Source organism: Cervus elaphus, chromosome X (assembly GCF_910594005.1).
Source record: "Cervus elaphus chromosome X, mCerEla1.1, whole genome shotgun sequence".
Lineage (NCBI taxonomy): Eukaryota > Metazoa > Chordata > Mammalia > Artiodactyla > Cervidae > Cervus > Cervus elaphus.
The window spans coordinates 110,372,918-110,394,199 of record NC_057848.1 but is presented as its reverse complement, the minus strand read 5'-3'; the positions used below and the strand labels follow the sequence as shown (position 1 = coordinate 110,394,199).

The 21,282-nt window shown below is 44.4% G+C and overlaps 1 protein-coding gene across 1 annotated transcript; it reads left to right on the top strand.

Annotated features, from left to right (window-relative positions):
* Window positions 1-8,900: 8,900 nt before the first annotated feature.
* On the top strand, window positions 8,901-12,818 carry LOC122689996 (uncharacterized protein CXorf49 homolog). Its single transcript, XM_043896901.1, has 6 exons — window positions 8,901-10,288; window positions 10,922-11,078; window positions 11,599-11,675; window positions 11,923-11,968; window positions 12,532-12,573; window positions 12,677-12,818. The coding sequence occupies exons 1-5, from the start codon at window positions 9,032-9,034 to the stop codon at window positions 12,570-12,572; spliced, it is 1,578 nt and encodes a 525-aa protein (XP_043752836.1). The 5' UTR covers window positions 8,901-9,031; the 3' UTR covers window position 12,573; window positions 12,677-12,818.
* Window positions 12,819-21,282: the final 8,464 nt, after the last annotated feature.

Genomic DNA, 21,282 nt, shown 5'->3' with positions numbered 1-21,282 from the left:
GTCTTTTTTCCATTGTATGTCCTTGCCTCCTTTGTCAAAGATAAGGTGTCCATAGGTCCGTGGATTTATCTCTGGGCTTTCTATTCTGTTCCATTGATCTATATTTCTGTCTTTGTGCCAGTACCATACTGTCTTGATGACTGTGGCTTTGTAGTAGAGTCTGAAGTCAGGCAGGTTGATTCCTCCAGTTCCATTCTTCTTTCTCAGGATTACTTTGGCTATTCGAGGTTTTTTGTATTTCCATACAAATTGTGAAATTCTTTGGTCTAGTTCTGTGAAAAATACCGTTGGTAACTTGATAGGGATTGCATTGAATCTATAGATTGCTTTGGGTAGTATAGCCATTTTGACAATATTGATTCTTCCAATCCATGAACACGGTATGTTTCTCCATCTGTTTGTGTCCTCTTTGATTTCTTTCATCAGTGTTTTATAGTTTTCTATGTATAGGTCTTTTGTTTCTTTAGGTAGATATACTCCTAAGTGCATTGATGTTTTAATGCAGCATTTTTAGATACTTTCAGATTTCATGAGATCTTGCTTAGAACAGTGCAGTATATTATTTTTATTGCAACATACTTCTTTTTCTAACAGCTGCATAACACAGATTTGTAACCCCAGGACCAGAGTTTAAATCCTGATTCCACCACCTACTAGCTGTTTGACTTTGGACAAGTTATCACGGGCTTGTGTCTCGTATATGAAATAGGGATAAGATTAGTGTCTACTTCACATGGCTGTTGTGAGAATCAAATGAAATAATGTATGTAGAGGGCTTGGCACATAGTAAATTTTCAACAGATGTTAGTAGCTTTTGTGATGAAAATATAAGTATCTATCAGGGTTTTTTGGCCTTATAAACAACACTGCTGTGAGCAAACTTCTTTATACACAGAGAAGTTTTTTTCTTTTAAATGATTTCCTCAGGCTCAATTCCTGAGCATCCTACAAATGAGTCAATCCCTTATCATTTAGATGTTCCTATCGTGTTCTTATTGAAGCATATCATTTACAATTATTTTGCAAATCTCTTAGAAATACACAAAAAATTAAAAAAAATTTATAACAATTCCAGGAGTTCTTTCTATTTAGTATAGAAATTTATTAGTCCCTTTCAACTCAGAATTATCAGTGTTGCTAGTTTTGCACCACATGCAAGTCTTTGGTTGGGCAACATTTATAAAGAGTGCTTCACTGTTGGGTCCAGGATTTCCTTCCAAACTACTGAGACCCCCATCTGCACCCTGTCAGTGGAGATGCTTTCTAAGAGGGTTTCATGTAAGTATAAGTAATGAAAACTACATCATAAAACTGACAGGTCACCAACAGCTGGCACTGTCAAAACTATGCTCATTTTAGAAACATGAAAATGTAAACAAAACAAACAAACAAAAGGCCTGTCTTAGAATCAATGAAATATGCTCACTCACCACTACTATGAATCCCATCTTCTTCAGATAATTTTCTTAATCTACATTTCCCAACACCCATTGCAAGCCTGTGATGTGGTTCTCACCTTTAAGGTATTTCTGCAGAAGGCTTTGATTTGCAAGTAACATGAAGACACTGCTGGGCAGAGGTCATGGTTTCCCTGGCATGGATGGCAATAGAGGCAGTGTTTCTGAGGTTAGTCAGACCAATTAAGCAGCAATGTTTCTGAGAGTTTTGCCTAGAGCTTCTTCTATAGCCCTTCTAACAATTCTGTGAGGGATAAATTCCTTTCTGTCCCAACTAGTTAAGAGTTGCCCCCATGAGATCTTTTCTTTCCTTCTTCCTTGTTAACAAACTCTGATTTTGTTGGGAGCAGCAATATGTGCAGGCTAAAAAGCTACATTTCCCAGGCTTCCTCAGAGAGGTATAAGCACACGACTAAATTCTGGCCAGTGAGACATAATTAGAAGTGAGTACATAGAGCTTTGGGGTAGAGTCCTCAGAGCAATGTGACCTCAGTATGTCCCACATCTTGAGTGGTATATGTCAGCTCCTTAAAGCTAGAGTTTTTACTATTATTATTGTTGTTGTTGTGAAATATAAGTAGAGGACACAGATTCATGTTGCAAAATAAAAATCACAGCAGGAAGTACACTTGAATTACTGTAAGGAAACAAAAATATGAACTTGTCAGGAAGCATTTAACAGGAGGCTTCCTGTGTGCTGTTTTGGATCTGTCAGGAATCCTCTGATCCTTATTAATTCCTGAACATCCAGGGATTAAGAGGAGAGGCACACCTTTCCCAGGGCTGAGGAATCCAGGCATGACCTTCATCAGTTTTTCAATATGGTGATAATTACCCTCTTCCTTTTTATGAACCATATGGTAAAAGTGATTGTTTACGACTCTCTCTCTTTGATAAGGATCGACTTATGTTTTGTAAGTCTGGAATTTTAATCTTTCTCTTTGCTAAGAATAACTATCTTGTAAGACAGTATATATGCCCACACCATGTTGATTAAAACACCTTTGCTCCATCAGAGCTTGGGTCCCCGTGTCTTTCTTTCTTCCTTCCTTTCTTTCTCTTCCTCTCTTTCTCTTTATCGCTCTATTTCAGGCTAATTCCCTGAAACGCGAGAGCCAGCTGCATTACCCAGGGACTATTAGCCTCTTTCCTTCTTTCATTTTCTCATCGTCGACTGTGGACCACCAGGTTCCGGTCCATTAAAGGACCAACATGAACTCCTATTGTATACTGATAACTCCCCCAGGGTGGAGAATGCTCTGTACACAGGTTCATTTTACCTGAACCCCATTAGCATGCATAAAGGCTCACTAGGAACAAATTGGCCAGATGCTTCTGCAGATAAGTTAGTGTAGGGAATAGCTGACAAGCCAGAACCAGAATCTATGGCTTTGGCTTTATTTCAGGTAAAATTTGTATTACATGACCAAATATTTGGATTTTATTTTGTATCTGCAAGGTTTCCCACTGAAGAATAATATCTATCTTCTGGAAAGCTCGTACTCTTAACAAATTCTAGTTTTTTCTTGCCCTGTATTCCTTTTATTACCATCACAAGTTGATTTTATTTTTCATGATGGTCTCATTTAATAGTGTTTTAAATTGGAATGATCCTAGATCATGAAGCTTTAAAATATTATTATAAATCTCTTTGCAGATTGAGTGCTCTTTGTTTAACATCTGTTTTGATGTACCACTGCCAACTCCACACTGGATATATCTTTCTCTGAAAGTATACTCTGCTGAAACTAGCAATGAAATCAGAGTATCATGTTTCCTACCTAAAAGTACCTAAATGCTGATACAAATATATTTTATGGCAAAGAAACATGAATGGGAGAGCTGAATCAGTTGACCCATCTCCTTTTGTTCTTTACCTTCTCTTCCTCTCTGCTGCCTTGAAGACAGATGTGAAAGATGAAGCTCAAGCAGCCATCTTGTGAAGGCTAAATAAATGATCATTCTCACATTGAGCAGAAATACAAAAGGAGTCTGAATTCTGAAAGCATCATGAAGTTCTATTTCAGCCCTTGATTGCCCATCTTCAGACTTTTCCTTAAATAGAAAAAAATTTTTTTTACTTGAGTTGTTTAAGCTACTGTTTTTGGAGTCCCTGTTACTGGAGCTAAATTCAGATTCTAATTGATTTAGAATGTGGTACCTCAAAGTGCAAGCTATAAGTTACAGAATCTAAAGTTTTAGAATTGGCTGAATAGGAAGGATTGGACTTGGAGCCATAATGGTAAAGCTATGGCAGGTTGAAAAGTTGTTACTCTTAGGTATGTGGTGATGAAACATTTGGTCAAACAGTTGTATGTGCTTCTTCAGAAAGTGAGTTCTGTGCCAACCAAAACTGTAGTTTAGGGCAGTTAGGTTATTTTTAAGTTTATATGTGCTTTTTACTCTTTCTACATAGAAAGTCTTATCATGCAGGAGAATACAGGAAGAGAGGTAGAGGCAGAGAGAGATGAAAGGAAGATAACCTCACCCACACAACCGTCCAATACTGCACTTGCACAGCCATCTCAGATCCTGGGCCCCACTTCCACAAGACTGGAAACATTCCCAGATGAGCAAAAGCTGATGGAGTTCTTTACCACTAGACCTGCTCCACAAGATAGGCTAAAGGAAGTCCTTCCAATTGATACAAAGGGAAGGTAAACAGCACTCTGAAGCCATGTCAAAATATAAGGTTCTCTGGTAAAGACAAATACATGGACCAAACACTATGAGAGTTTTGGTGAATAGAATTAAATAAGAAAGACATAAAAATAATTATAAACCTATATTAATGGGTATACAATATATAAAGATGTATGTTATTAATACCATAAAAAGGGAGTGAGCTGGGAAAGAATTCAGTTTTTTATGTAACTGCAGCTGATTTCAGCCATTTAAAATAGTGTATAACTTAAAGAGGTTTTATATAACTCCAAAGGTAACCACATGGAAAATATCTGTAGAATATATAAAAAAGGAAATAAGAAGGGGATTAATACATATTACTACAAAAAAAAAATCAACGAAATTGGAGGGAAAGCAATAAGAGATGAAAGGAGGGACAAAAAAGCTACAGGACATAGGGAAAATAATAAACAAACTGGTAGTAAAGTCCATCCTATCAATAATTCCCTTAAATGTAAATGGATTAAACTTGCCAAGATACATAGATTTGCTGAATGATTAGGGAAAAAACAGAATCCATATACACTGTCTACAGGAGATTTGCTTTAGGTCTAAGAACACACAGAGGCTGAAAATTAAAGAATGGAAATAGATTTTCCATGCAAAATGAGAGCAGGAATGGCTATACTAATATCAGCTAAGATGGATTTTAAATAAAAAACAGTAATAAGTAACAAAGGACATTATATAATGCTAAAAGGGTCAATTCATCAACATAATATAACAATTACACAAATTTAGGCACCAAACCTCAGAGATCTGAACTATAGGAAGCAAATGTTGACATACTTGGAGGGAGAAATATATTGCCACACAATAACAGTAAGACACTCTGATATCCCACTTTCAGTAATGGATAAAAACAACCAAACAGTAGATCAACAAGCAAATAGAGGACCTAACAAGGCTACAGGCCCATTGAACTTAACAACATATGCAGAACAATCCATCCAACAACAGTGAAATACACATCCCCCTATATAAATGGAACATTCTCCAGCATAAACTACATGTTAAACCACAGAACAAGCCATAGCAACTTCAAGAAAACTGAAACTACACACAGTATCTTTTTGGATCACAGTAAATGAAACCAGAAAGCAACAGCACAAGGAAGATGGGAAAATTCACAAATGTATGAAAGTTTAACAACATATACTTAAGCAATCAATGGGTCAGAAAAGAAGGCACAGGGGAAATTAGAAAACATCTTGAGACAGAAAAAATGAGAACAAAAATGAGAACACAACATGACAAAGTTATGGGGTACAATGAAAGCAATGCTGGGAGTTTATAACTATAAATGTGTACATTAAAAAGAAACAAAGATCACAAATCAACTATATAATTTTACACCTCAAGGAGCTAGAAAAAGAACAAACGAAAACCAAAGCCAGCAGAGGAAGGAATAAATAAAGATTAAAGCAGAGATAAAAAATAAAGAACAGAAAAGACAACAGAAAAAAATCAACATAACTGTATTTGGTTTTTTAAAAGATCAAGAAAACTCACAAATACTTAGATAGATTAAGAGAAAAAGATGAAAATAACTAAAATCAGAAATAAAAGATGGGATATTACAACCAATGTCCCAGAAACAAACAAGATTATAAGAGGACATTATGAACCATTGTTTAGGAAGTAACTGGACAACCTAGAAGAAGTGAATAAATTCCTAGAAACACACAATCTACCAGAACTGAATCAAGGAGAAATAGAACACCTGATAGACCAATAATGAGATTGAATCAGTAATCACTAATTACCACCACCCCCCCCCCACATACACACACAGAAAAAAAACAGGAACAGATAGCTTCAATGGAGAACTCCACCACACATTTATGGAATTAATACCAATCTTTCTCAAATCATTCCAAAAACGTTGAAGAAAAGGTAACACTTTCAAACTCATTTTACCCTGATATCAAAGGCACCAAAGGAAAAGAATATTACAGGCCAATTTCCCAGATGAATGCAGACGCAAAAATCCTCAACAAAATACTAGCAAACCGAACTCAACAGCACATTAGAAGGACTATGTGCCACAGTCAAATGGGATTTATCCCTTGGATGCAAGGATAGTTTAACATACAAAAATTAATCAATGCAATAAAACACATTAACATGAATGAAGGACAAAAATCACATCATCATCTCTATAGAGGCATAAAAATTGAACACTCTTTCATGATAAAAACACTCAAAGAACTAGGAGTAGAAAGAAATTATCTCAACACAATAAAAGCCATATAAGTAAAGACCACAATGTACATCATACTCAGTGGTGAAAAACTGAAGTCTCTTCTTCTAAGGTAAGGAACAAGACAAGGAAGCCCACTCTCACCACTTCTATTCAACATACTGGAAGTCATAGCCAGAGCACTTAAGAAAGGAGAAGAAATTAAAGGCATCCAAATCAGAAAGAAATAAAATTATCTCTGTTTGCAGATAGCATGATTTTGTACATGGAAAACCCAAAAGATTACACACACGCACACTCACACACTCATACACACACATACAACAGGTAGAACTAATAAACAAATTCAACAAAGTTTCAGGACACAAGAAACAAAATCAGTTTTATCAATACACACTAACAAAGAACAATTTGAAAAGAAAATTAAGAGAACAATTCCATTGACATTAGCATCAAAAAAGAATAAAATCCTGAGGAATAAACTCAAGCAAGGAGTCAAAAGACTTGTACACTACAAACTACAAATCATTGCTGAAAGAAATTAAAAAGAAATACAAATAAATGGAAACACAAATAAATGGAAAGACATCTGTCTACACAGACTGGAATATGAAATATTGTTAAGAGGTCCACGCTATCAGAGATGGTTAATTTTATCTGTCAGCTTGACTGGTCCACAGAGTGCCTAGATATTTAGTCAAACATTATTCTGGGTGTTTCTGTAGGGTGCTTTTCCATGAGATTAACATCTAAATCAGTCAACTGGGTGAAACAGATTTCCCCAGGTTAATGTGGGTGGGCTTTATCCAATCAGTTGGTAGTCTCAATAAAGCAAAAAAGGCAAACTTTCCTCATGTAAGAGAATTCCTCCTGCGTGAAAGCCTTTGGATCTGGGACATCAGCTTTTACCACCTAGAGACCCAAACTGAAATATCAGCTCTATTGGTTTGGTTCTTAGTCCTTCTAACCTGGACTAGAGCTAAACCACTGGCTCTTCTGGGTCTCTAGCTAGCCAACTCACCCTCTAGAACTTGGGACTCACCAGCCTCTATAACTGAATGAGTCAATTCTTTTTCACACAAACACACACACACACACACACACTCCACTGGACCTGTTCTTCCAACACACTACCCAGACTGATCTACACACTGCAAACCCTATCAAAATCCCAATGGCATGTTTTACAGAAAAAGAAAACTTCATCCTAAAATTTAAATAGAATCTAAAAAGATCTTTAATAGGCAAAGCAATTTGGAAAAAGAGATAAGTATGAACTCACACTTCCTGATTTCAATATATTACAAAGCTACAGTAATCAAAACTGTGTGGTACTGCTATATTAACAAATAGACCAATGGACTAAAATAGACATCTTAGAAATACACCCTCACTTATAGAGGATGTGCCAGATAGCAGACTTGCTGGAAGAGAATAAAAGGAGCTTTTTTTTTTTTTTAGTTTTAAGATATTTGGATCAAAGCAAGGGCTCTGGAGTCAGATTGCTTGGTTTTAATGCTACCACTGATCCACACAGGCCAAATGACCTTGGCTCAGTGACTGAACCTCTCAGTACCTGTTTCCTCCCCTGTAAGAGGCTGGTAATCACTGGTACTATAGTCCTAGGAGTGTCACAAGGAACCATTGAGTGCCAGGCACAGGGTCCAAGCTGTATAAGTTGCTTTTAATACATTCTGTCAAGTCACCTCCCAAATAGATTTCTCGCAGAGCCGCCACAGGGGTTTGCTCCTAACTTCTCCCACTCTCAGAATGGTTAACCGCTTGGAAGGTCTTCCTAGTGTGTGAAACCTGATTAGTTGCTTTAGTTTACATCTCCAGAATCAGCAGTCATGAGCACCTTTGCGAGTGTAACTGGACACTAAGATTCTCTCTACTTTCAATTGCCTCAGATTGGAGAAAGAGCTGAGGGAGCAAGGTCAACCCCAGTCTGTCCCTCAAATCTGCCTGCCAAGAACGTTTGATGGAGCAGTTGAGGCAGAGATGTTACAGAACAAAACTACAATCCCTTTGTCCTCTGGCCACTTAGGGAGAAGTACGCCGACCACTCACCACTGAGTGCGGGATTCCTCTGCCCATTCTCACATTGGGTCATAAGACTTGTGGTGGAAGGGAGGCTGGCAAGTGCTTTCAGCACGTGCTAGGCGCCCAGCTCCTCCAGCCTGACGTTTCATCCTCAGCTCCCAGGAGACCGGCGCCCTCACTACCCTCCTGCCTCCTGCTCCACCCATTATGTACACAGTCGGGGCTCAGGGCTGTGACTCTAACCGGAAAGCGGAGGTGGGACAGGAGGAGGTGGCAAGAAAGGCTTGACAGAGGTACACTTGCAGTATCACCTTCACCTGCCATCTCGCAACTGCCGGGATGGCCCTTGGGCTTGGCAGCAAGCCAGAGGTGGCCCTCGACCCCATTGGTTACACCTCGAGGGGACAGCCAAAAAAGGCACGTGCTGGTTGGCAGGAACCGGACCAATGAGGAGGCGGCACCTCTAGCACGCTGAAAGTCTCGCGTTATTTGCCGCCATCTCCTGCGTGTGGTGCTGCTGGTGCTTGACGGCGAGCTCCAGACAACGCCCGCCTCACCTGACGTGACAACCACCACCGCCGCCACTGCGACTCGGTTGATAAATCTTCGTCGCCCCAGGTCCAGCGGCCACCCAGAACGCGACATGAGCTCCCCAGATGATGAGGTGTCTCTTTCGGGAGCGGGTTTCAGCGCAGAGTGCGGGGAGCAGACCAGCGGCCTTGAGGCCGGCTCCGCAGGCCTGCAGGGACCCGGCCCTGGCCCCGAGGCGGGGACACCGCGAAGCTGCGAGGGTGAAGGCTTCCCAGACCCTGAGGGCTTCGAGTCAGAGCAGGAGGTGCTGGAAGCGGTAGGGCCGGTGCTGTGGGGCTGTGAAGGTCGGCCTGGCTCCCCGGCTGACAACCAGGGGGACGCCCTGCAGCTGGTTGATGAGTCAGTGGCAGCCATCCTGCAGCAGCTGGCTGACCTGAACGTGCTGGGCACCCGCAGATACCTGTCCCAGGAGAGCTATGCGGTCGGCGAAGTGTCTGCCTTGCGGGACCTCAAGGCGCGTCCCCGCAGTCGAGGCGGTGCCGCCCAGAGGTGTGGGGAAGCGGCACAGACTGAGGCCAGCCCTCTCCAGGTCGGTGGGAACCCTAAGAGAGGCACTAGGAGTAGGTTGAACGTGGCTGTTGATTGCCAGTGGCCCCCCTCTGAAAGCCCAGCCAGGCTGCTGTCCGACCCCAAGTCCACTGATGAGTTCAGTGAGATAGAGTGGATAAGGGTGAGCATTTATCCCAAAGACGGAGGCCAGGCCAAGCTCAATAGCCCCAAGGATCCCGGGAACCCACCCAGATGCTTGAATGTCCAAGGCAGGGAAAATCTCCTTAAGGTGCCAGGCACTTGCCTGTCATCGGCTCCACGAGGATTAATTTCAGTTGAGGGCAGGCAGGGCAGGCAGAGCGATGCAGAACAGGAGGACATCTCTCCCCCTAAGAAAATGCAGAGTGTGCTCTGGGGGAAGGGGAGCAGCCTGCCCAGCTACCCGAGAGTAGCAGTAGCATCAGCTACTGCAGCTGCCTCTACAGGCAGTGGGCCGCAGCCCACTCCTAGGAGGAAGGGGGTCCAGGAGAAGAAATCCCTTGGGGGCGTCTCCAAACCTGCCGTGGGGAGAACCTTCCCTTCCTGGGGGCAGGGAATCTCGGCCACTCCCCTGGAACCGGCCACCTTCCCCCCAATCTCCGGCATCCCGCTGCTCGGGAGGTCCAAGAAGTATGCCTTGGTCCCTTGGGGAGCTGAAGAGTCCAAGCACACCGGCGCTGGGAAGAAATCCGTGGCTAGGCGGGCCTGGGAGTCGGTGGCAGCAATGGCGGTGTCAGGAGCAGACAACGACCCAAATAGAGACCCATTCCCAAAGGGCCAAGTGAGTAGGCTAGGCCCCTCCTCTCTCCCCACTCTTCCCCCTACCACCCTCCCCAGGACACAGATCTTCACCCGGTGCTCCTTCTCTCCATCCCTCAGGGGTCGTCATTGTGTGGCCATCGGTCACTGGGTCATTAGGATGCCAGAATGGGGTCCTTTCATTAGGGACAAACGTTAAGGTAGCACTTTGGGTGTGCTGGGCTCGGTTCTCCACCTTTGACCTCTTTCCAGCCTCCTCCATGAGGCTGGGGCTGGAGTGGAAGGGAGAGCTGGTAGCTGAGTTGATTTGAGGGGACCCCTTAAAAGCTTCACAGAGCTTCGGTGTTTAGACGCATCACTTTCCTGAATCCTACTTCGTAGCTATTCGCCAAACCTTCCTTGCAGGGGCCCCAGGCTTTCTCAGTGCCACATGTTGTCCCTAGCTCAGCTCTGCCTGCTGGCCTGGGGCTGACTGACAGGGAATGTGCTAAAGAGATCAGCCTTTCAATACTCTTTCCAATTCCCTGCCTCAGCTCGGTCTTGAATCATGTGAGCTCTCACACACACAGGCATAGACATATAAATGCACTGGTACACACACGCACACACACACACACATCCTTACTCCAGATCAGTGAGAAATCTTTGTTTTTAGCTTACCACTGACAGGCCATGGCCATCTTCTCCATCGGTGCCTCATGGAGAATCCGGCAGGGCCAACCTCAACATCAGAGACACACAGGATTCAGGAAACTCAGAGCCCGTGGCCATGAACAAGGGAGAAGTCATGCCCAGAGGGCCTGGCCCATCAGGTGAGTGTCCTGGGTTTTTATATGGGGGTAGGAGGCCAGGGGTGAGGGCAGAAACATGTGTCTCTGACTCACTCTCTCTCCTGGGGGCTCAGCCTTGCTCTCAGGCCACTTCTATGGGAAGCAGGGTGTCAACAGGGCTGGACCTGGCCCCATCACCTTCTGTGTGAAATTTGTTTGGCAGGGGTAACTGGTGGCAGTGCCCCAACAGCTCCTCTGGGCGTAGACCTGCAGGCTAATAGCCTTTTCTGTGAAGTGCTGTTCGCCCACATTGCTCTCCCAGGTGCTGGTTGTGTCTGCTGCTCTGGGAGGCTTGAACCCAGAGCCTCCATCGTGGTGAAATGGCTGTCCCTAAGGAATAGAGGGGCAGGCCCAGAGAGGTTTGGGCTGCCTGCCGGGCAGAGCAGGGGAGGCTTGATGCTGGCAGAGGGTGGTACTGCCTCACCTCACCTTAGAGCCTGCTTGGCGGTTTCCACCTCACTGGGAACCTGTGAAGCAGGATTATGTGTCCTTTCCCTGTCAGGTGACCAGGAACCAACTGACCATCCCCCAAGACCGAAAAGGCAGCAGCAGCCACCTGGAATGCAGAGCTGTCCTCGGGTAATGCTTCTTCTGGCTCCTGTGAATGCACCCAAACCCCATGGTGGGATATGAGTCCAAGTGCAACTGACATGTGTGGGCCCTCCCTCCCTTATCCCCACTCCAGGGAGGGAGCCCACCTCATTTCCAGTGAGGAAAGTCCCCTTGCCAGTCTAGACACCTGGTTTGGGATGAGGGCCCGGGGGAGAGGAGAGGGGAGGCGGGTGTATACTAACCATTTCTCTTCCTCCTATATCTGCTGGCCTAGTGTCTGGTGCTACAGAGAGAAATAGACGAGCTTAAGGAGCAACTTGGTATGAGGAACCAGGGACAGAGAGCAGCGGGTTCTTAGTGCAGAAGCGGGGTGGGCCCTTGGGCTGTGGTGTGCTGCAGGTGCAGGGGGCCTCGTAGGGATCAGCATTCCTGTGGGGAGGAGAACCTATGAAGCCTGTCCCTGGAGCGTGCGGTGCATGTTCAGCTGGGTGTGCGGACAAGTAGCAAAGTACTATGTGGACTGCATGCACACTCTGCCAGCCATATGAGTCCTAGAGAGCTTCTTCTGATAGGACTTGTAGAGATGCCTTGTTGATCTGGTGTAGCCTCTAAGGGTCTTGTTGGTTTGTTTGGGAGACAATTTTTGAATGGTTTCCGCAAGGCCCCGAGCTTGAGAGCTGGTGGCACATTATATTTCCTTTTAGGAAATGGCTCCACATTTAATTCCGGTAGTGGGGAGTGATCAGGCCCAGAGCTCTTTGCATCGGGGCTGGGGGTAGGTGGGTTTCAGGTTGCAAGGCTAGGTGGTTCCCCATGGAGACAGGGGGACAGGCTTCTATGTCTCTCTTTCTGGACCACCTGTTCATGCCTCTCCCTGTTGCAGCCTCCATGCGGTACCTGGCCGAGAAGTTCCAGATCGTTTGAAGTGAGTGTTACACATTGCATACCCCTTCCCACAAGGTTGGCTGTTGAGCAGGGCTGTGGGCTGCCCTGGCTTGAGGCTCTTCCCTGACTCTGCTGTTTTACAGGTTGAGCCCAGTATCTTCCTGCAAGAGGAGCAGCTGTTACCTCCGGGGCTGGCGAGCTGCAGCTAAGCTTGTTGACTCTCGTTCTGCCTCCACCAGGGCATCCTCTGCCCCTTGTTTTGCCCCCTCTCTGCCCCAGTTTTACAGAAGTTTTTAACTAAAGGACTTCTCATACTCTGTGTTCTGCCCTCTCTCTGGGTGGTAGGGGTTGGGGGAGTGGGGCAAGGCCTGGTGGGGAGCCACTCCATATCAGAGCCTATTGCAGAGCAGTACCTCTGGCATCCTGTTGGGGGGGACTCTGGGTCAGCCTCTGCTACCATCCAGGCCAGCAGGGCAATGGAGTGCCCCCGGTCTGGGTTCACTGAGGGCCTTGTCTGGTCACATTGACCCATCCTCCCATTCCCCTAAAGGCCTTCTTCTAGTTCTTTAAACTCGCTCCTCTGGAATTTGCTGGTTCCCATCCATCCTTGACATTCTGCCTCCCAGTTGGAAGGAACTCATGACCCACGTACAGAGGTCCATCCCATCCTGCTTGCTGCATTGGATTCATTGTCCTACTTACCCTGACCACTCTCATTTCCATTGGAGTACCCTGGATCCCTCCCCTGATTTGCCATTGGTGACCTTGCCTGAACGTGTAGTTCAGCAGGTGGAAACAGGCACAGGTGCCATCATCTCTCCCTTCCCAGGCTCTGCCCTCTCATTGGAGTCCCTACTGCCCGTACCATTCCCACCCCTGCCCCAGTCCCACCTTGCAAGCTGGAACCAGCACACGGTCCTCCTCTCCTCTTTAGCCCTCACCCTTGAGACTCAAGCACCAACAGTTTCGCTTCTCCTCCTTTGCATTCAGTAAAGGGCTTGGCCATGAAGCCTGGACCCAGTGAGCTGGGGAGCAGGAGGGAAGCTACAGGGAACACAAGAGACAGGCTAGTCTCTGGGCTGGAGGTTAGGTGACGCATCTACTTCGTGGTAACCTGGGTCAGACTGCACCCTGGCAGCTAGAGATGGATAGTGGAGTCCTTTGTGTTTTCACCTCCAGCCTGAGCCTCTCTATACCCTTGAGTGGAAATGGGCCCATCATGCTCTATGGCAAGTGTGGTTAGTAGGTCTCTGTTCTTGCAGGGTCCATGTCAAATACTGTTCCACCAGACCCATGACACAGATTTTCCAATAAATGATATTTCCCGGAGTATCCCAGCTCAGTATCCCAGACTACTAATTTTAGGGCACATGACAATGAGTCTGAACTCCGTGTTCAATTTCCCCTTCGCTGGAATTTGGTGAGCACTTCCTTTCCCTCAGCCAGCACTCCAGGACTGTGCCAGCCTGAGACTCAGAGAGACAGAACAGTGAGTGAACTGAGAGTAGGTTCTGCCTGACACCATTCCTGAAAGACCAGGGTTTTATTACACAAAAGGGGATATGATGGTAGGTAGCACATTCAGAGTTGGTGCCTGGACATCTCTCTGTGTGAATAAAAGTCAGCAAGGATAATGCCCTTGAGGCAGAAGGATGTGATTCGGGGAGAAAAGAAAGTAGAGACTGGTCCAGATTCTGTAAGGCATTGAGTGAGCCGAAGCAAGGGTCGGATCTCCAATATTCAACGGGTGTTGTCATGTTCCCAAAATGTAGGAGGGGGTGATGCAGGAGTTACCACACCTCACGACAGGGTGTTGGGACTCTCAGAGAGTTGGAGTCTCTGGAGGAGGCTCTGGATCCTACCTTGCCATTCTATGATATCTGCCAACTGCTGAGGGTGTGGATGAATGAAAATGGGAAGGGTGGCTCTGGAGAGCACCAGGGATACTGCTGCTCATCTTAGAAAAAGGAGACCACCGAACATGAGTTACCCGAGGCAGGGGCAAGAAGGGTGCCATGAGGAAGTGAAGTTAGGAGTGACTGCACCTGCACAATGGGGAGCACTTCCCCCATATTCTCACGTTGATTCCCTTCCAGGCCTCTTGGAATGAGGCCAGGTGGAGAGTCTACGTGTGGGTTGGAACAGTAGAGACCTCAGGGTCAGAAGAGAACATGCGTGAGACTTACACCTTACACTCAGACCCCTCCCTGGAGCAGGTGGGCTTGATCACTTAATTTACAGTGATCCAGTGTTTATTGCCTGGTGGTGTAGCACATCTCGCTGTTGTCCGAGTGAGTAAATTTGGCAGAGACATTCCAGCTGAGGTCTCTGCCCACCGAGACATGTAGGTAAGTTGTGCCCAGGGAGAAGTCCAGCATCAGCATCAGCACCACCCTTGGGCAGAGAGGGGCCCGGGACTTTGGTCACCAGGGTGAGGATGTGGAGAATCTAATGAAAGTGGAGGTTTGGAAAAAAAAAAAAAAAAAAGAAAGTGGAGGTTTGAAGGCATGAACACAACCCCTCATTCACTTTTTACCAGGCTCCCTTCCCTCCTCTGAGCACACAGTTCAGACCAACTACCTCACTATAATGTTGCTGGAAACATAGACATCACAGGCCTTGGCTCAGCCCCAAGCCTTCCACTTCCAGTGGGAAATCTGTGGCAGGGCCTGAGGCATAGGTTAAAGAAATCCATCTGTGCCCCAGGGGGTAGGAGGAATGAAGAAATCCGGCCTCATTCAGTGCACCCTTGTTGCCTTTCCGCTTCAGCCTTGGAGTGCCCTAGGCTCTTTCCTGCCTGGTTCTGCTGCCTGTCCAACTCCAGGGAAGACGCACATCTCCACCCCACCAGCATCAGCCCCAGGTCTACGGTATTCTCTGTACTATTGAGGGACACTGGCACAAACCAAGAATTTACAGTAGGTGAGCCTTGAAGAAAGCACAGGCTGCAGTGGGCACAGTAATCATGCCCCAAAATGTCCAAGTCCTAATCCCTGCAGTTGGCTCATATGGTCCTTTGCATGATAGCAGTTGGTTAAGCTTGCAGATGCAATAAAGGTTGCTACTCAGCTGACTCAAGGTGGGGACACTCTCACTTCCAATGGGCAAGTCCGGCCAGGTACTCTGGGCCTGCCAGGGTTGCCAGGTGGACTGTCTCTGTATGACCGAGGGAGCAAAATTTGAATGACTACAGTTTGCTTGTTGTACCTGTGCTTGTGCAATGTTGACGTCCTGGTCAGTACTGCTCAGATGCAGATGGAGGACTTTTACAAAGAAGATTCACTTTCTTTCAAAAGATTTACCATTTCTATTTCATAAAACAACCCTTCCAACATAGAAGAGAAATTGCATTGAATTAAATATGAATTAATCAGACAAAACATATACACATTATAGAGAGCATAAGCCTTCAATCGGACGAATAGTTAGGTAACAATCAACCCATTTTACTATACTCAGGTTGCATGTACATTGCACATCCAGGAGTCACCTATATATCCTTTTCCCTCACTGAATCCTCATGGATAAGTCTACCTACTTCCTACTCCATTTACTTGACATTCTTGAGGAGGCCAAACTATATATAGAGAAAACAGATGGGGTGTTCCCTGCGTCTGGGGATTGACATAAGGGGTTAACTGACAAGAAATCAGAAGCAATTTTGCAGGTGAGGAAACGGTTTTTATTTCGATTGTGGTGATGGAACCATAAGAGGATGTGCTTACAGTGGCTCAGAGACCTTGTGAGTAAATTGTATCTCAATAATTCCATATTATTGTGATACTAATATTGCTTTTCATCAGCACAAGAGACAGTTTTTTGCATGGTCACACCAAATGGTCAATACCAAAATCAAATCAATTACAGTCTTTGTAGCTGAAGATAGAGAATCTGTATATAGTCAGAAAAAAACAAGACAAGGAGTTGACTGTGGCTTGGATCATCAGATTCACATAGCAAAATTCAGGCTAACCTAAAAATGTGGTAAAAACTTCTAGACCAGTCAGGTATGACCTAAGGCAAAACCACTATGATAATGCAGCAGAGGTGACAAATGGATTCAAGGGATTAGAACTTGTAAACAGTGTGTCTGAAGAATGATGGACTGAGGTCTGTAATACTGTACAGGAGGCTGTGAACAAAACCATCCAAATGAAAAAGAAAAGCAAGATGACAAAGTGGTAGGAGGCCTTACAAATAGCTAAAGAAAGAAGAGAAGCAAAGATCAAGAGAGAAAGGGACAGGTATATCAAACTAAACGCAGATTTCCAAAGAACAGCTCGGAGAGACAAGAAGGACTTCTTCAATGGACAGTGTATAAAACTAGAAGAAAAACAGAAGAGGAAATTACTAGAGATCTCTTCAAGAAAATTGGAGATATCAAGGGAACATTTTTTCCCAAAGATGGGCACAATAAAGGACAGAAACAGAGGAGAACTAGTGGATGCCGAAGAGATCAAGAAGATATGGAAAGAATATACAGAAGAACTGTACAAGATCTTAATGTACTGGATTACTGTGATGGTGTGGTCACCACCCAGAGCAACCTATTCTGGAGAGTGAAGTCAAGTGGTCCTTAGGAAGCACTGCTCTTAATGAATCTAGTTGATGTGACAGAATTCCAGTAGAACTTCTCAAAACCCTAAAGGATGATGCCATCAAAGTGTTGCATTCAATATGTCAGCAAACCTGGAAGACCTAGCAGTGGCCACAGGACTGGAAAAAGTCAATCCACATCCCAATTCCCAAAAAGACTAGTACCAAAGAATGTGCTAACCATCGGACAATTGCACTTGTCTGCCATGCTAGTAAGGAAACACTTAAAATCTTGCATGCTAGGCTTCAGCATTATGCGAACCAAGACAATCCAGATGTCCAAGTTGGGTTTAGAAAAGGAAGAGAAACCAGAGATCAAATTGCCAACATTTGCTGGATCATAGAGAAACCAAGGGAATTCCAGGAAAACATTTACCTCTGTTTCATCAACTACGCCAAGGACTTTGTCTGTGTGGATCATGATAAGCTGTGGAAAGCTCTTAGAGAGATGGGAATACCAGACCATCTTACCTGTCTCCTGAGAAACCTGTATGTGGGTCAAGAAGAAACACACACTGTATGGAACAACTGACTGGTTCAGGATTGAGAAAGGAGTATGACAGGGCTGTCTGCTGTCACCCTGTTTCTTTAATCTATATGTTGAGCATATCATGAGAAATGCCGGGCTGGATGATTTACAAGCTAGAATCAAGATAGCCAAGAGAAACCTCAACACCCTCAGATATGCAGGTGATACCACTCTAATGGCAGAAAGGGCAGAGGAACTAAAGAGCCTCTTGATGAGGGTGAAGGAGGAGAGTGGAAAAAGCCAGCTTAAAACTAACTATTGAAGGAAAAAAAAAGTTCACGGCATCCCACCCCATTCTTCCTGGCAATTAGAGGAGGGGAAGGTGGAAATCGTGACAGATTTCCTCTTCTTGGGCTCTAAAATCACTGAGGATGGTGACTGCAGCCATGAAATCAGAAGACGTTTGCTTCTTGGCAGGAAAGCTATGACAAACCTGGACAGTGTGTTGAAAATCAAAGACATTACTGTGCTGACAAAGATCCATATAGTCAAGGCTATGGTCTTCCCAATGGGCACATAAGGTTGTGAGAGCTGGAGCGTAAAGAAGGCGGAGCACCAAAGAACCAATGCCTTTAAAGTGTGGTGCTGGAGAAGACTCCTGCAAGTCCCTTGGACAGTAAGGAAATCAACCAGTCAATCTTAAGCGGAACCAACCCTGAATCCTCATTGGGAAGGAATGATGCTGAGCTGAAACTCCATTACTTTAGTCATGTGATGTGAACAGCTGACTCATTGGAAAAGTCCCTGATGGTGGGAAAGACTGAGGGCAGAAGGAGAAGAGGGCATCAGAGGATGGGATGGCTGGATGGCATCACCGATGCAATGGACATGAACTTAGGCAAACTTCGGGAGATGGTGAGGGACACGGAGGCCTGGCAAGCTGCAGCCCATGGGGTCGCCAAGAGTCAGACATGACTGGGTAGCTGAACATCAACAACAAACCCATATTCTTGAACAATGATAAAAAGTAGAAATCATCTGCAGCAAAAAACAAAACTGTAGAAAACAGCAAACATGTGGAGGCGAAGTCACTGAAGAAATCAAAGAGTAAATCATAATATAACTATAGGGAAATGAAAGGGAAAACACAAACCCTATGGAAGGCAGCAAAAGCAGTTCTAAGAGGGAATTTTGTAGCAATACAATCTTACCTCAGGAAACACGAAAAATCTCAAATAAACAACAAAACCTTACACCTAAAGCAATGAGAGGAAAAGGAACAAATAAAATGGAAAGTTAGCAGAAGGGAAGAAATCAAAGATGAGAGCAGAGATATATGCAATAGACATTAAGAAAGCAATAGTTGAGATCAATGAAACTACTTTGGCCACCTGATGTGAAGAACTGACTCACTGGAAAAGACCATGATGCTGGGAAAGACTGAAGGTGAGAGGAGAAGGGGACGACAGAGGATGAGATGATTGGAGAACATCACTGACGAGATGGACAGGAGTTTGAGTAAGCTCCAGGAGTTGGTGATGGACAGGGAAGCCTGGCATGCTGCAGTCCATGGGGTTGCAAATAGTCGGACACACCTGAGTGACTGAACTGAAGTGAATAAAACTAAAAGCTGGTTCTTTGAGAGGATAAGCAAAATTGATAGACTTTTTGCCAGACCCATCAGGAATAAAAGGGAGAGGGTTAAATTCAATAAAATTAGACATGGAGAAGTAAGTTGCAACTAACATCACAGAAATACACAGGATTGTAAGAGAATACAGGAAGCAAGTATTTGCCAATGAAAGGGACAACTTAGAAGAAATGGACCAATTATTAGAGTGGTACAATTTTCCCAATTTTCCAAGTATGAACCAGGAAGAAATAGAAAATACAAAGAAACACATCATATGTACTGAAATTGAAACTCTGATTTAAAATTTTCCAGAAAACAGAAGGCCAGGACCAGATGACTTCAGAGGCAAATTCCGTCAGGCATTTAGTGAAGACTCAATAACTATACTTTGGAAACTATTCCAAAAACTTGCAGAGGAAAGAACACTCCCCAAACTCATCCTATGAGGCCACCGTCACCCTGATACCACAAGCAGACAAACATACCACCAAAAAAGAAAGTTACAGGGCAATATCAATGATGAACATAGGCACAAAATTCTCAACCAAACAGTAGCAAACCAATTCCAGCAAGACATTAAAAGGACCACACAACATGATCAAGTGGGATTCATCCAAGTGATGCAAGAATTTTTCAATATCCACAAATCCATAGATCTCAATAGATGCAGAGAAAGCTTTAGAAAAGAGTCCGACATCCATTTGTGATAATAACTCTCCAGAAAGTGGGCATAGACGGACCCTATCTGAACATAAAAAAGGCCACATTTGACAAACCTACCGATAACATCAGACTCAATGTTAAAAAGAAGAAAGCATTTCTTCTAAGATCAGGAAGAAGAGAAGGATGGCCACTCTCACCACTTTTATTCAATATAGTTATGGAAGATCTAACCACAGCAATCAGAGAAAAAGAAATAAAAGAATCCAAGTTGGAAAGGAAATAAAGGTGTCACCGCTTGCAGTTTGCATGATACTGCGCATAGAAAATCCTAAAGATGCTGCCAGAAAACTATTAGAGCTCATCGATGAATTCAGTAAAACTGCAGGATACAAAATGAATGCACAGAAATCTCTTGCATTTTCACATGCTAACAATGAAATTTCAGAAAGAGAAATTAAATAAACAATCCCCTTTACCATCACATCAAAAAGAATAAAATGCCAAGGAATAAACCTAAGGAGACCAAAGAGCTGTACTCACAAATCTATAAGATGCATGCACCCCAATGTTGATTGCAGCACTATTTACAACTGCCAAGACACGGTAGCTACCTAAATATCCATCGACAGAGGAATGGATAAAGAATATGTGGTACATATATACAGCGGAATATTACTTAACCATAAAAAGAATGAAATAACGCCACTTGGGGCAACATGGATGGACGTAGTGATTGCCATACTGAGTGAAGAAAGTCAGAAAGAGAAAGACAAATGTCCCTTACATGTGGAACCTAAAAAACTGTACAAATGAACTTATTAACAAAATGGAAACAGACTTTGAAAACTTATGAATACCAAAAGGGAAAGGCAGAGGTAGGGAAGGGATAAAGATCCTAATCTATAACATCCTAATGAAAGATGTTGACGATGACGTAAACAGATGGAAAGAAATATCATATTCTTGTGAGGCCAAGCATTTACAACTAGCCTCTGCTTTACACTTCCTAAGGAAGGAGGCAAGTGGGCTTGAGTCCAGGTATTAACAGTCAGCCTCCGGCTTGCACTTTGAAATAGAACGAATAAGAGTAACTGGGTAAAGAGTCAGGCTTTGTCTCCTGAGGACACTTTAAGATAACAGCTCTGGCAGAGACAGAGGGGCTACTCTCTGTTTGAGTAAAAGATCAAGAGGTCACATATGTCCCATTCTCAGGGCAGGAGAGACACTGCACATGGGCAGAAAGGCTCCTTGGGGGTCAAAAATAAAGGGGCCCCACCCCATAATAAGTGATGCAACGTCTCCCTCATAGGTCTCCGGGCTGGCATGCATCTGGGAATAGAGTTGCTCATGCATGTTGGGGAGGGTCCTAGGACAGGTCAGGTGTGAGA